This window comes from Astatotilapia calliptera, chromosome 8, assembly GCF_964374335.1.
Source record: "Astatotilapia calliptera chromosome 8, fAstCal68.1, whole genome shotgun sequence".
Taxonomy (NCBI): Eukaryota; Metazoa; Chordata; class Actinopteri; order Cichliformes; family Cichlidae; genus Astatotilapia; species Astatotilapia calliptera.
In genome coordinates, this window is record NC_137429.1 from 632,392 (window position 1) to 648,537 (window position 16,146).

General features: G+C 44.2%; 2 protein-coding genes and 1 long non-coding RNA gene across 4 annotated transcripts; 2 read left to right on the forward strand and 1 right to left on the reverse strand.

Annotated features, from left to right (window-relative positions):
• On the reverse strand, positions 1-10,041 carry LOC145430545 (collagen alpha-1(XII) chain-like). The gene is made up of 6 exons (XM_080305791.1): positions 9,267-10,041; positions 5,642-5,788; positions 5,284-5,403; positions 1,445-1,609; positions 715-855; positions 1-493 (listed from the first exon to the last, which is right to left on the reverse strand). The coding sequence occupies exons 1-6, from the start codon at positions 9,307-9,309 to the stop codon at positions 402-404; spliced, it is 708 nt and encodes a 235-aa protein (XP_080161917.1). The 5' UTR covers positions 9,310-10,041; the 3' UTR covers positions 1-401.
• A 1,835-nt stretch (positions 10,042-11,876) lies between these two features.
• Positions 11,877-16,037, forward strand: LOC145430546 (uncharacterized). 2 transcript variants are annotated; one of them, XM_080305792.1, is made up of 3 exons: positions 11,877-13,348; positions 13,441-13,525; positions 14,532-16,037. In XM_080305792.1, exons 1-3 carry the CDS (start codon positions 12,877-12,879, stop codon positions 14,704-14,706), a joined length of 732 nt encoding a protein of 243 aa, XP_080161918.1. In that variant the 5' UTR covers positions 11,877-12,876; the 3' UTR covers positions 14,707-16,037. The 2 variants fall into 2 exon arrangements, with proteins under 2 accessions (XP_080161918.1, XP_080161919.1); XM_080305793.1 differs by having other exon boundaries at positions 11,877-13,362; positions 14,532-16,033.
• LOC145430547 (uncharacterized) lies at positions 13,532-14,489 on the forward strand. The gene is made up of 2 exons (XR_013911129.1): positions 13,532-14,159; positions 14,317-14,489. It is a non-coding gene; the product is annotated as an uncharacterized LOC145430547 (long non-coding RNA).
• Positions 16,038-16,146: the final 109 nt, after the last annotated feature.

Genomic DNA, 16,146 nt, shown 5'->3' on the forward strand with positions numbered 1-16,146 from the left:
ACTGCCGTGTACGATAAGAGGAATAGTTGGATGGTCGCTTTGATTTGATGTCGTTTTAATGTTTTTCTTGCAGAATGTTTCTAAACATATTTCTATTGTAAACAAACACTAAGAGTTGTCACCACCAAAAAACATTTTAGCCCAAAAAAGAAGAACATTGTAAGATCGTCAGCTGCACGAGTGTAAAACCGCTAAATGTGGATTAAAACCTTTAGTGTCTCTGTTTTTACTCCTTCTTAGTAAATGATTTAATAATTGATCAACATATTGATTGATCCTGCTTTACTGTGATGAATTAACACCTTGAGTCAAGCTAGCTGCCCACAGATCACACTCCTCAGTCTCTATGAAGAGTTTGCACCAGCATGTGATTCGTGTTCCTCATGAATCAACGCTCAGACTCATGAGGAACAATGCAGTTGTCTTCCTCGTTGTGGATCACTGGACCAGCTCCTCATCTTCTCAATGATCTTCAAGGCTGCATGGAAGTTTCCTGCGGGGACGGAGAAGACACACGACTGTGTCGTTTGATCCAGGTGCTTCTGGATCATTGCTATGGGACATTTCCAACCATGCATTTCATGCTGCTTTACCGAGGCTTGGTCATGGGGGCAGCAGCCTAAAAGGAGACATCCAGACTTCCCTCTCTGTGGCCAGTTCATCCGGGTGAACTGGGTGGATGTTGGGTGGATGGAATCATGGACTTTTACTTACCTAAGTTATTTGAGCCTTTTGAGAGGTCGATGGTGATATTTCTGATGATACCGTTAAGGGACTTGAAATCCTTGAGAAAGTACACGTGGTCATTATCAGAGGCGATGACCTTTAGCTCACTCTCTCTGGCACCCTGCACACCTGAAAGATAAGAACTTATTAAAACACCTGAACATGTTTGGGAAAGTCTATCAACTCTGTTTTGTTAAATTTTAGACAAAAACCTGACTGACAGCCGATAGTTTCTTATTTTTAGTCTCATTGTGCATTAAACAAACTGGTGATTATCTGATACAGATACTTCAAATTTCTGTGAAAACAAGGACATCGTTTTTTCTGACAGCCAGAAATGTGCAGTCGAGTGGCCTGTTGGAGGTCCTTTGTTGGGCTCTGGCAGCCGTTAGGAACTGAGTTACTAGTGTTTATTGATGATGCAACTGCTGATAGAAGCAGCAGGATTAATTGTGGAGTGTACAGGACTGTAATCTCTGCTTAGTTTCAGAAGAATGCAGCTGCAGAGATTCTCAGTGCACATGGAAAGTAAGCCCTGCTATCTCTGGGTTCCTGGGAAACTCTTGCATTGCTTTTGCAGTATTCTGTAGTGTGGTGTGCTCTGAACGAGACTGTTGTGGTGTACACAGTTCAAAATATTATTTAGAAATGTGTACTCAGGTTTTTTTTTGTCTCACTGTTTGGACTGCATACATCAACAAATCAGCAATTCAATCACCAATAGCATAGACCTCGATGTCATTGTGTTTCAGGTTCTTTGAAGGCAGGAGTACTTTATCCTGGGATTCCCCGTCTGTGATCAGAACGGCAATCCTTCTGGAGTCTGGACGCATTCCCAACCTGGGTTTAAACTGGTTATGGAGGATGTGCTCCAGAGCTTTTCCTGTATGATGGCAGAAAGTGACATCAGCAGGTCAAGAGTTTCAAAGGTCATGGACTAAAACCCAATCATGGGTTTTAAACACACACACACACACACACACACACACACACACACACACACACACACACACACACACACACACACACACACACACACACACACACACACACACAAAGTAGAAAGTCAACCATGAATCAAATGACATATTTAAACAAGAAGGCTTTAAATGAAACTAATGTTAGTACTCAATAATGTTACACGCTGCTCCAACTGCCCGATAACAGCTGTCGCTGCTCAGGGCTGAGGCAGTTGAGTGCTCACCCTTTAGACAGCACTATAATGCACAGACAGCTCTGTATGTTTGAGGCATGAAGACTCCTCTCAGCTCTGTCACCAGTTTGTTTTCACTCAGCGTTTGGGCATACAGGGAGTGCAGAATTATTAGGCAAATGAGTATTTTGTCCACATCATCCTCTTCATGCATGTTGTCTTACTCCAAGCTGTATAGGCTCGAAAGCCTACTACCAATTAAGCATATTAGGTGATGTGAAGGGGTGTGGTCTAATGACATCAACACCCTATATCAGGTGTGCATAATTATTAGGCAACGTCCTTTCCTTTGGCAAAATGGGTCAAAAGAAGGACTTGACAGGCTCAGAAAAGTCAAAAATAGTGAGATATCTTGCAGAGGGATGCAGCAGTCTCAAAATTGCAAAGCTTCTGAAGCGTGATCATCGAACAATCAAGCGTTTCATTCAAAATAGTCAACAGGGTCGCAAGAAGCGTGTGGAAAAACCAAGGCGCAAAATAACTGCCCACGAACTGAGAAAAGTCAAGCGTGCAGCTGCCAAGATGCCACTTGCCACCAGTTTGGCCATATTTCAGAGCTGCAACATCACTGGAGTGCCCAAAAGCACAAGGTGTGCAATACTCAGAGACATGGCCAAGGTAAGAAAGGCTGAAAGACGACCACCACTGAACAAGACACACAAGCTGAAACGTCAAGACTGGGCCAAGAAATATCTCAAGACTGGTTTTTCTAAGGTTTTATGGACTGATGAAATGAGAGTGAGTCTTGATGGGCCAGATGGATGGGCCCGTGGCTGGATTGGTAAAGGGCAGAGAGCTCCAGTCCCACTCAGACACCAGCAAGGTGGAGGTGGAGTACTGGTTTGGGCTGGTATCATCAAAGATGAGCTTGTGGGGCCTTTTCGGGTTGAGGATGGAGTCAAGCTCAACTCCCAGTCCTACTGCCAGTTTCTGGAAGACACCTTCTTCAAGCAGTGGTACAGGAAGAAGTCTGCATCCTTCAAGAAAAACATGATTTTCATGCAGGACAATGCTCCATCACACGCGTCCAAGTACTCCACAGCGTGGCTGCAAGAAAGGGTATAAAAGAAGAAAAACTAATGACATGGCCTCCTTGTTCACCTGATCTGAACCCCATTGAGAACCTGTGGTCCATCATCAAATGTGAGATTTAAAGGAGGGAAAACAGTACACCTCTCTGAACAGTGTCTGGGAGGCTGTGGTTGCTGCTGCACGCAATGTTGATGGTGAACAGATCAAAACACTGACAGAATCCATGGATGGCAGGCTTTTGAGTGTCCTTGCAAAGAAAGGTGGCTATATTGGTCGCTGATTTGTTTTTGTTTTGTTTTTGAATGTCAGAAATGTATATTTGTGAATGTGGAGATGTTATATTGGTGTCACTGGTAAAAATAAATCATTGAAATGGGTATATATTTGTTTTTTGTTAAGTTGCCTAATAATTATGCACAGTAATAGTCACCTGCACACACAGATATCCCCCTAAAATAGCTAAAACTAAAAACAAACTAAAAACTACTTCCACAAACATTCAGCTTTGATATTAATGAGTTTTTTGGGTTCATTGAGAACATGGTTGTTGTTCAATAATAACATTATTCCTCAGAAATACAACTTGCCTAATAATTCTGCACTCCCTGTATGCTAACACAGCTTACACCCTCACACAGCCACGAGGATCGATGTCCTGCTGTGCTGCTCATTATTGGAAAACAACAGTAACTACTCTACACTATCGAGTCAGCGAGGTTAGCCAACACTAGAGGTTCACTGTAGCGATGTCCCCAGTTTTTACTAATCTTCTGTGAGAACCGATAAATTAGTTTGTCCATGTGGATCCAAGGGTAAACAGACTGTGGCAGTTTCACTCAAAGCACGTCCACAGATGGATTATTGTCATTGTCACTGCTACATGATGCACCTGTTAGTGATTTATTGTAAGTTCAGATTTCTAAAATCAACTTCTACATACCGTAATTGTCGGGCTATAAGCCGCTACTTTTTGCACAAGCTTTGAACCCTGCGGCTTTTAGTCAGGTGCGGCTTTTCTATGGATTGTCCGTGATTTTTGTCATATCATAAGAGGATTTGTTTTGTTTGTTCCGCTGTTGTACGGCACTACGTTGCCTGGCGGAAGGGCATGTGATCAGACACACAGTATCGGGGTTCAAGAGTGGTATGTTGGTCACATGTCCGTCCGCCAGGCAACATAGTGCTGTACAAGTAGCGCGAAAAACAAACTTCAAAGTAGCGCTACGCGTTCAGCGGGAGTCGTGGATGACAAGCGGCCATAAACTTGCGAAAAGCAAGTTATGCTCAACTCCACCGGTGGAACCTGACAGCGTGGAAAAGTGTGAAAACATCCACGATCACCAACGGATTTCGAAGGGCTGGACTGCTGCATGATGGAGAGGAGGACACCGCCACGGCCCTTCAGAGGGTGTTCGACTCTGACAACGAGGATTTCTTTGGTTTTGAAAGTGACAACGAAGGAAAGAAGCTGAGAGTGGATGACGAAGCCATCCTGAGCCTGTTCGTGTCCGACACTGGAGGAGAGGACTTTGGTGGTTTTAGTGCAGGAAGAAGAGAAAGATGGTGAATGACTGACTTTTCTTCTTGTTAAAGCCGTGTCACTGCACCTGAGCCTAAAAGGTAGTCCGGATCTATTTTTCTGGTGTGCTGTAGGTTATTGTTATGTACTACATTTGTTACTCATTTATGAAGCACAGCACATGTTTCGTACTTGTAATTACCACTACTTGTACATATACCTAAAAAGTTATGCAAGTATGTACCCATAACTTGTTTTTCAAAATATTAATAAAAGGGGTGTGTCTCCAAACAGCCATCGCTTTCCTGACAATTCGCTTTGTGCATATTCTCTTACATATGATAAGTCAGCATTGAAACACCTGCAGCTTTTAGTCAGGTGCTGCTAATGTATGTACAAAACAGGATTTTCCCCTGATTTTAGCTTGTGCGGCTAATATTCAGGTGCGCTTTGTAGTCCGGGAAATACGGTACATAAACGTGTATGATTTCATGCCAGGATCTTTTGAATGTCTAGTCTTTGTTATTTGTAATAATTTATGCTTTTTGTGTTTCTTTTTAAACTATCACTTCAAAATGGGATTTAAAAAAGTGCATGTGTGCCTGTTTTGGTACTTCTGTCTACTTGTGAAGGATTTCTCTGTTTATTGTGCAGCAGATACTTTTTCAGAAATAATCTTCGTATCAGATTCTGATTGTCCGGGATGAAACTTTTTAGCCTGGTTCAATGATCACCTCTGGAGCACCTTCTGGTGACAACCTCCTGTAGGCTGGGTAATATGCTGCTTGCTCACCTGTCTTGGTGATCCCACCAGTTTTTTTGAGTTCTTCTATGGCCCTCAGCAGGGTTTGTTTGGTCTGGTGGGTGTTCAGGTGCCACTCTGTCCTTGCTTTGGTGCTGAACAAAGTCAGACCTTCAGAAGCAATGTGTAAAACAACAAGGACACACAGAGCTCGTCACTCAAATTCAAACATTCACACATTCAAACACGATAGTTATTAGCACTTGGTACAAATTACACATTATTAAAAGCACAATGATTAAGGGGAGTTCATGTATGTGTGGTATTTTTTTTTACAAAGTTAAAGTACTTTTGAAATTAACCGTGTTAAATATCATAGTAATGGTATGACTGGCAGTGAAAACATTACCGATCTGGACTGCATCGGGACCAATGTTGAGGCCGCTGACGATGGCAACAAGAAACGTTTGAATTTTATCAAAGTCATTTCTGCTGATGCTCCCAGACTCATCCACCAACATCACAAGGTCAACTTTGGCTGTTTCACAGCGAACACCTGAAACACAGCAAAGGATTATGGGATACAGGAGAAGACCAAATAAATTTCTGAAGAGAGAAGCAGGCTGGGAGGTCGGTGTTAGGTCTAAACTTATAGACGTCGCTGACTCAGAGACTTATTCCCGTGAACAAAGCAAGACAAAACAGCGATCGATCTGTTTTAACTCGCGCAAGTGAAGCTCGGTGGGAATCTCAGAGCAGCACTCGGCCCTCGACCTCAGATGACTCCGACCCCAGCCTTCGCTTCAGCCTTTTTATTGAAATGACACAGAGCCCCACTGTAAACCCCATGTGGTGTGTTGTAAAGTCAAAAGCACTGTGTGTGTATGCATGTGCGGGCGTGTGTGTGTGTGTCTTCCTGGTGATCACAAAGGCGTCATCTCCCCTCACCCCTTAGCTTAGCTTCCTCTAATGGTTTACCATATACAAACACAGGTGAGCCCACAAAGGGCAGGAAGTGACGTTCCTTATATAGAATGTGCCTGCAGTTAACACTATAACCCCCCACCCCACCATTCAGAATGTCTTTGATCATGCAGCTTGAAACAATTGTAAGCACAAAAATGACAACATTTAACAATTCGCTCTAACAGTCGGTACAGACCCATCTGCTGCCTGAGAAACCTCACACTCCTCTGATCACCAACTAATACATTAACAGGAATCAAACAACAACTGAAGTGGTTATTAAAGATACAATTACAAGTTACTAAATGACAAAAGTGTTCTGTGATTTGGAAAAAACAACAGCAACTATAATATTTTGTTATAAGGAATCACACACGGAAATGAAACATGCCATATTACGACATAAATAAAGTAACAGAGATAAGTCAGTCAGTGCGCCCCAGGGTGGCTGTGGCTACAACGTAGCTGCCATCACCAGTGTGTGAATGGGTGGATGACTGGATATGTAAAGCGCTTTGGGGTCCTTAGGGACTAGTAAAGCGCTATATAAATACAGGCCATTTACCATTTTTTTATAAGTGTTACAGTGAGGTCGATAAACACTATGACACTATGTTTGCACTGAAGCACCGCAGCAATTTCCTAATGTTGTAAACCTGCTCAACATTTGGCAATAAACCCCTTTCTGATTCTGATTCTGATAAAGCAGCTTTTTTATGATTTGATCAAAAATGAGGGAAATTTCCAGATATTTCTACGGTTTAAACTTAACTGTAAATGAAATAATACCTCCACCCCCATGGTTAACGATAAAATCATTTCCAACTTCAGATAGCAGCCCAACACTTGAGCTATCAGAGTCACCGACCCAAGTCAAAGAATTTACACCTGTTGTCTCAAAGCATGTTGAACAACGTGAACAGTCGCTCACAGAACTATACTCAGTACGGCAGCACAGTTTGGGGATGTTACTGAAACCCTTTATTACATTTATTTAAATCATGGAAAAGAAAGATGTAATAAAGGAATAACAGCTCTGCTACTTCCTTCAGCTGCTAGCAGATAACATGCAACCACCTCCTCCTGTCCCAGCATCCTCCTCTGTCAGACCAACAGCATCTCCTCCATCACTACATCCGTGAATCTTCGCTAAGCTTTTCTTCTTTTTCTCCATCCTTTGTCCAGTATCTCCACTCTGAGCTGTCTGATGGACTCTTTTCTGATCCTGACTGTCCTGCTTACTCCCGGTGAACATCTGAACTTCTGCAGCTCTGCATAGGGACTCTTTACTTAGTCCCTATGGACCCCAAAGCGCTAACTAAGCTACAAATGTGCAAACACACACAAACATAAGCAGGATATTTATTTGTATCAGTGGAACATTTTAAATATGTTGTTAAACTGTCATGTGTTAGGCAGTAGGAGCTTCTGTTTCGATAGAGGCAGCTGGAAAACGCAGCTGAATTTAAATGGAAAAGAAAACCAAACATAAAGCACTCAAAGCCTCTGTTGCCTTTGCTGCCAACCACAGTGGAGACAGAAGCCTTCCAGAGCCTTGGCAGATATCCACCATTAGGGACGGAGACCTTTGAAGAGAACATACTGATTAAAGACTGCAGCAAAGGATAGTCTGAATGGTGGCTAAACAGCCTCAATGAACTTCCTAACAAATTCAAGCTGTTCTGCAGACTCAGGGTGCAACAGTGTGAGCTCGAACCATCCATCGACATCTGAACGAGGTGAAACGCTATGGCAGGAGAGCCAGGAGGACCCCGCTGACACAGAAATGTAAAAAAGCCAGACTGGATTTTGCCAAGATGTATTTGAGGAAGACAAAATCCTTCCTGGAGAATGTGGCAGATGAGACCCAGCTCATCATTCTACTATGAAGCACAGAACACAATACCTACACTCAAACAAGGTGTAGGTTCTAAGATGTTTTGCTGCCTTTGGCACTGGAAGCCTTGACTGTGTGCAGGACATCATGAAGCCTGAAGAGTACCAAAACATTTTGGTCTGCGATGCAGGGCTTAGTGTCAGAAAGCTGTGTCTGTATCAGAGGTCATGGGTGTTCCAGCAGGACAACGACCCCAAACATGCCTCTAAAAGCGCCCAGGAGAGGTTGGAGACAAAGTGCTGCCAGCAATGAGTCCGGATCTAAATCTGATTAAACACTTATGAATCGCCTTGTAATCGGAAGGTTGCCGATTCGAGCCCCGGCTCGGACGGTCTCGGTCGTTGTGTCCTTGGGCGAGACACTTCACCTACCGCCTGCTGGTGTTGGCCAGAGGGGCCGATGGCGCGATATGGCAGCCTCGCTTCTGTCAGTCTGCCCCAGGGCAGCTGTGGCTACAACTGTAGCTGCCTCCACCAGTGTGTGAATGGGTGGATGACTGGGTGTGTAAAGCGCTGTGGGGGGGGGACTAGTAAAAGCGCTATACAAATACAGGCCATTTACCATTTATGAAGAGATCTCAAAATTGTTGTTGGGAGAAGTTGCCGTTCAAATCTGAGAGACTTTGAGCAGTTTGTAAAAGAAAAGTTGTTGAAAGGTGCAACCAGCTTGTAGATGGTTACAGGAAGCGATTGTCTGCAGTTATTTTTTCCAAAGGGCGTGCAACCACATATTAAGTTGAGGTTGCCAATAATTTTGTCCAGACCAGTTTTTGAGTCTTTTGTGGAAAGCTGCCAAACTCTGTTCTGTTTTTTGTGTTGATAAAGGACAAAAATACCAAAACATTTGTAATTGTTTTCTGGAAAAATTCCAGCCGTAGCTGTACATCTCTTTTCTACTCGAGCACTCAAAAGATGTATACGATGTGTTTCATTCACCCATTCTAGTGTTTTCTAACTAAGATTCACATTTTCAGAAAGATGAAGAGAGAAACTTGTGATCCAGTATCTTGCCCTTGGCTCATTTCTAATACATCTCCTTAAAATGTCTGTAAAAATACAACAAATGGACTCAGACGGATCTGAAGAGGTTTAGATCCATGCCTGCCTCTTGTTGTGTATAATATTAATGTAAACCAGTACAAACAGGGCAGGCTGTTGTTGCAGAGTCCTACCTGAGCCCCACAGCAGCAGCAGAACCAGCAGCAGGTGATCCATGTCAGGTCCACGTCCGTCTCCTCTCTGTCTGTCCGACTCTTCAGCTCTCTGCTAATAAACTGCTGTTTCCTCTTCATCTGTTATCTGCTCATCAGCCAACTGATGAGCAGTTTCTCACAACTGATAAGCCACAGAATCAAGATCAGCTGACCCTTGATTTCATCACACCAGACCCTGAGATGTTGTCTCAACTGTAACGATGTGAAGTGTTTGGGCTCTGATGTTCTGACCCAGACTGTGTCGAGCTCGTTTAACAATCACATCAGGGGCGACACATATGCTTCACCCGCAAAGCTGCTTCACACACCTGAACCTGACATTTAATGAGACACAGCACGTCCTCATTAAAGCTAAATAACCACTCTTCTATTTCCTTGTACATGTTCCTCCAAGTCTCACACAGCCTGCTTCACAGCTCCGAGTATGAAAACTCACCTATGTGGGAAATTGTTTAATTAAAAATGTGTTTCAAAGGTTGTTGTTAATGGATCTTAATGCATGCTCAATCATCCAGGTAAATCACCCGAGCAGAAAGAAACAGTCTTTCGAAATGTTTGAACTTTGCAGTGATGCTGACACAAATCCCCTTAGAGGAGCTGATCACAGCCACAGAAACAGCGATTCGAAACAACAACACTGCTAACGAAAGTTTCAGCCTGTCTCAGCAATGCGAAGCCCCCAGCATCCAACATCAGCATGGAGGAGAGGAAGGCACTCACATCACTTAGTGATGACAACAACAGTATCATCCTTCTGACAGACAAGGGCAGGTGCACAGTATTGCTAAACCAGAAAGACTATCGTGAGAAAATTTTGTCACTACTCAGTGATGAAAATACTTATGAGCCCCTGAAACGACACCCAGGAAGTGGCTACAGGAAGAGGGTGACATACCATCTGAAGCTGTTAGAATGAGACAAGGCTGTTGACCGGACCTCATACCACAGGCTGTACCCAGGGGAGTCTACACCAAGTTTGTATGGTTCACTGAAGATACATAACCAGGAAGCACCTTTAAGACCGATTGTCTGCATGATCAACTCGGTCACCTGTAACATCTCCAAGTTTCTGGCTTCGATCCTCAACCTGCTGGTGGACAGCTCTGAACACCACATCCAGAACTCTTTGATGAGAAGGTGAGAGATGTCATTATGGAGGCAGATGAAACCATGGTCTCGTACGACGTTACATCTCTCTTCACTTGCATCCCAGTCACGGAAGCGTTGGAGGTAGTAAGAGATTACAGGATGACACCAACCTCAGCAACAGGACCACTCTCAGCATCGACCAAGTGTGTTTGAACTGTGTCTTCATTCCACCTACTTCACATACAAGGGTCAGTTCTACAGGCAGAAACTAAATATGAAAAGGATATGAACAGTGGCAGCTTAGCCTTCTTAGACTGTGAGATTTCCATCAGTAATGGGGGACATCTAAAAGCTGACGTGTACCGTAAACCTACACATACGGATCAGTATCTAAGGTTTGACTCTCATCATCCACTGGAGCACAAACTGGGCGTCACCAGGACGCTACAACACAGAGCGAACACCATCCCCACTGACACAGCGGACAGGGAGGCAGAAGAACATCAAGAAGGCCCTGAGTAAGTGTGGTTATCCCAGCTGGACTTTTGTCAAAGCTGGGAAGGCTCCTAAAGAAAGCTCCAGCCGATCCAGGAGAGAAGGACAACCGCTGCCCAAGTGAAAACCTGTAGTGATCCCGTACGTGTCAGGAGTATTGGAGCAGCTGAGACGCACTTTTTCTAAACACCAGGTCTCTGTGGCTTTTAAACCCCAAAACACGCTGCACCAAAAACTGGTCCACCCCAAGGATCGGGTCCCCCGACACAAACAGAGTAACAGAGTGTACGCTGGTAAGTGCAGGAGTTGGCAGGATTTATACATCGGGGAAACCAAACAACCTCTGGCTAAGAGGACGGCACAACACAGAAGAGCCACCTCACCAGGCCAGGACTCTGCAGTCTATGCACACCTACATGCAGGTGTTTTAATAGTTTTTATTAACTCTGCTGATGAATTTCTGTGTTTGTGTATTTCTGTTTTCTTCTGTCTGAACTTGAGTTTTCTTCCTGTTTGAGTTTGTCATGGGGCCCGTTCTTCGTACGTCGCTTACTACATCCAAGATCAAATGACACATCCAAGATCAAATCATCGCGCTAACCGTGAGCTCGCTAATCCGGTTCCCCGAACACACTTGCTGTTGACGATTACTACAGCTGGACGCAGGAATGTGACATCACTGGGTGTCGTAAAAGGGGCTACGCATCGATAGTAGAAACATTGATCGGCAACCCGCTGATTGGTCGGCGAAAATGTCGAAGGGGCGTGCTCGGTATTTTCCGGCAGCAGAGCAAGAACTCTTGAGTGAGGGATTTCAGGAGTTTCAGAGTTTAATTAAAACGCAAGAGAACACTGCAAAGGCTGCAAAAGCAAGGAGAGAGGGCTGGCAGAAAGTTGCTGACAAATCAAACTCGTAGGTAATTTAATAATAATAATAATAATAATAATAATAATGGATTGGATTGATATAGCGCTTTTCAAGGCACCCAAAGCGCTTTACGATACCACTATTCATTCACTCCCACATTCACACACTGGTGGAGGCAGCTACGGTTGTAGCCAGGCTGCCATATCGCGCCATCGGCCCCTCTGGCCAACACCAGTAGGCGGTAGGGTAGATCTATCATATGACACTATATTGTCCAATATCATATGGCATTATATTATATTATAATATGTTATATTATATCCCCTTTCACATTAGAGCCACAACAGGACCCACAAGAACATGGGAACAAGTAAAAGTGGAATACAGGAGTATTCTACAGAATGGTAATATTTATCTCTTAGATTGCTTTGCGTCTCTTGGCAAGGTAATACTGGCCTGTAATACTCTGTTAGTTTGTTCATAACAGCAACCAAGAAAAGGGCAGAGGAAAAAAAGACAGGTGGTGGTCCTGCACCCCTTCGTCAACAAGTTGGTTAAGTAAATAATACCCTCACGGGAATATCGATATCTCTCTATGAGCACACTGTCGCGCTGAGCTAAAGGATCCTGTCTGTCCCGCAATATACGCTGGATTCTGAGGACTCTCCTTATCAATCTTGCACCTTCCGCAATGGGTTGGTCGCGTATACGGACAGGACATGGCTGCGACAGGCTTCCCAAATCCACCTTCGCTTTTATAGCCGTGGTCTCTCATCTTGATTACACGAAGTAATTTACAATTACTACTCTGAAATATGAATTACATCTGTAATAATCACATACATGTAATAGAATGTTAATAGTACATTTCCCTTTTTTAGGAAATGACCTGTATGTATCTGTGTGACATCAATAAAAGGATCAAGTGCTGCATTATCTTTAGTTACATTGATAATATTTATTTATGGTGAAACAGTGGAAAAATATCGCTGTTGCTTTCGTATGAATGACGCGGACATACCTGCGTGGCCGCGATCTAATCCTGTTTACATAAAGTGAACCTGCTCCCGAGCAGGTTTACGCTTACGGCTCTGTTGCTATGACAGCAAGTCCCGGATGAGCTTCGGGGAACCGACTGATCCAGGATCACGCGAAATCGTCAACAATCTAATCCGGCTAACCTACTTAGCGAGGTACGAAGAACAGGCCCCAGCTCTCCAGGGGCCATGGTCTGCGGCTTGGCGTCTGAGGAGTGTTTGGAATGCCCAGATGGCCACACCTTCGGGTGGGGCTGTCGTCGCCACACCTGCATCCCATTCCAGGCGATCATCAGGAGGACGATTTAACCCCTCGCGGCCGGCTGCTCCACGCCAGTCCATCAGTCGCCATTCAGCGGTAGCTTGGCTCCTCGCGAAGGTTGATGTGGAATTCCTGGATTTTATGAACTGTGTTAATGCTGTCACTGTGATCGGGTTATTGTCCGGCGTGTTTGTGCCTTCACCTGCCTGTCCTCCTGCCCGCCTGGATTTCAGAGAAACCGCCTATCATCCTCTCCCGCGGACACTCAGCCCTCCCTCCGGTTTCCACGGTCCGGCCCCGATCGTAAGATAAATAGTCCTAGCCCTGGTGTATGCCGTTATCTCCCTGCTCTCCAGTAACTCTCTCCCCTTTCTGTTGCAGCCTCCCACGGTCCTGATCACGGCGTCCCCGTGTCGTTTATTTCCCGGTCTCTTCTGTTCAGCGATAAAGCAGCGCGTTCCCTTTGGTTGGTCACCTTTAGTTAAAAGAATAGCGTTTGTTTTGTGTGCGTGTCTGCGTATTGTTTGCTTTTGGGTCCAGCTTACGTGTTAGAACTACGGTTCAGAGTTTCTCTGTCAAATCACCTTTAAACCTGTTCTTGAAAATCTCACCAAAACATGAATTACTAATATTATATTGGTGAGTGTTGTGGGCTCAGACACACACAAGAGCACATTTAAATATTTCAGTGAAAGTTCTTTTAGCCTAAAATCACAGGTTTAAGATCCAGAGCAGATTATAAAGGGTTAACCTTCATAAAGTGTGTGACAGCTGCAGGAAAGATCTGACGCATTTATCTGATCACACAGATGCTGAGTTTAGCTGCGGTCAGTCGGCTATCTGAAGTTCTAGCATCTGTAATCTGATTGGTCGGTTTTTCACGCAGCAGATTAAAACAAACTCAGGTGAGTTTGGCTGAAAAATCTCTTTCAGGTTCTCCTGTTTCATCCTCTGATTTTAAGTTAATGCTGCTCAGCGCATAACATGATCCACGTCAGCTGTCAGATGACAAAGCTGCTCAGAACTTCCTGTCAGAGAGGAAACACACGAAGGTGATGAGGAGATAAAGGAGAGGAAACATGAGAGAGGACACTTCTCCTGTGAGTCACGTTAGAGTTTGTGTGAAACACTTGGACACCTTTAATGAACAGTTTAAAAAGAACATTTAGGATATTTACAAATATTTATATGTGATGAAAAAAGTTTTAGTGGTAAAATTTCTTTGACATCATTCAGTTTTGTGTTCTGATCAAACAGATGTGCGATAATATCGACTGTGTCTGAGTCGCAGGCTGTAATATCTCAGCCTTTCAGCATGTGGCCGTGGATTACTCGCAGGGAACGCTGGGATGCAGGAAAGGTGTCGCCAGGATCAGAGCAGGGACGCATTTCATGTTTCCAGCGTGTAAAAAACAAAAAAAACAAAACAATATATGAGCTGATGATGTAATTACAGTTTACTGTGGTTGCAGTTCATGTTCACACGGTGGTGAAGGATGCAAACACTTCCTCCACCATGTGGAGGCGCTGCTGAGCTGCCTGCTTTTCTGGACACTGCCAGCTTTAACCATCCAGCTCCGGGTCCTCCTGTGGGCGGGGCTCCTGCCTCCCGGTGACCTGCAGAGACACAGCAGCACACAGGTGTGAGTCAGCGAGTCGCCGCTCTCTTCAAACGGGCCGAGAGCTTCGTTCCAGAGCGTCTTCTGATCAGCAGACGTGTGCACGGTACCTTATGGCTGAAACAGACGGCAGAGATGAAGAGCAGCAGGAGCAGCAGTCTGATGACAAACACTGTTGGATCTGAAGAGACACACTCAGCCGTCACATTAGATGTTAGGAGAACAACAGCTGGCATCAAACACAAACATCAGGTGACGCTCAGTTATCCTGCAGACATTCACTCATCACTGTTTCCTAACATCATGCTGCTTCTGCAGCTTCTCTGGTTCCTATTCTCACCTGTACGCCACAGGGCCCGCCTGCGTCCTGGATGATCTGGATGACGGAGAACCACCAGAGACATTTTGATACCGTGCAATCATTTAGCAGGGAGAGGGGGGCAGCTGGAACCCACAGCTGTGCGTGTTCATGGAGCTGCATGTTCACCTGCTGGACGTCACTACCTGACAAGTTTAACTCTTCAGGACATTGCAGAGGCCTTACTGACAGTGTTTGGCTCCACATGTCTGTGTGAGCAGGTTTTCTCCCACATGAGTCCTCAGGCAGCCTCTGAATGCTGGACACTGGGAGCCCAGAGATCACAGTAACATGTGTGTCTCTGTGTTAACAAACATGCCATATTGGCCCCGTTTATTTTTCCTATCATTGTTGTGAGGAGACCATAAATTGCATTTGCATTTGCTGTTGTGGATAAAAAGTCTTTTTTGTTTCAAACTATCTGATAACTATTCGCTGACAGCTGCAAACATCTGTGAACAAATATGATCCTATAACGTGTGTAACTGTTCATATAGAGCGTTATTACATTTAATGCTAATGCATCATACGGCACACTGGCTTCTGAGGAACGTTTAGATGCACTCATCATCAGACAGGTTGCCGACCCCTGATTTACACTGAAAAGCATCTTGAGCTCACTGAACTGTACATGAAACCAGGATTTCAGATTCAGATTTTCTCAACTGTTATCCAGCACAAAGTCATTTTTATATTATATTATATTTATATTATATTTGCAGTTTTGCATTTTAAATAACCGCTATCTGCTTTTCTCAGTGATGTCATTTATTCCAAGACTCCAGATAAAAAGTTAAAACACTATTTTGTGCCAAAGTCAGGCCAATGATGATTTTTTTTTTGATGTGAGGCTTCAAATTCAGTGTTTTTAGAGCGAGTCCTACCTGAGCTCCACAGCCACACCATCAGGTGCACCATCAGGAGCTCTGTCCACACGTCTCCTGTCATAAATAAGCTGTTTTCTTTCCTCGGCATAATCAGCCAACCAATAAGTAACTTCTCAGAAACTGAGTCCCACCCCAAAGATAAAATAATAAAGATCACATAGATATTGGACTGTGAGTGCGTCGTTAACCCTTTAATGTCACATTCCTGGTTTCTGGAGCCTTT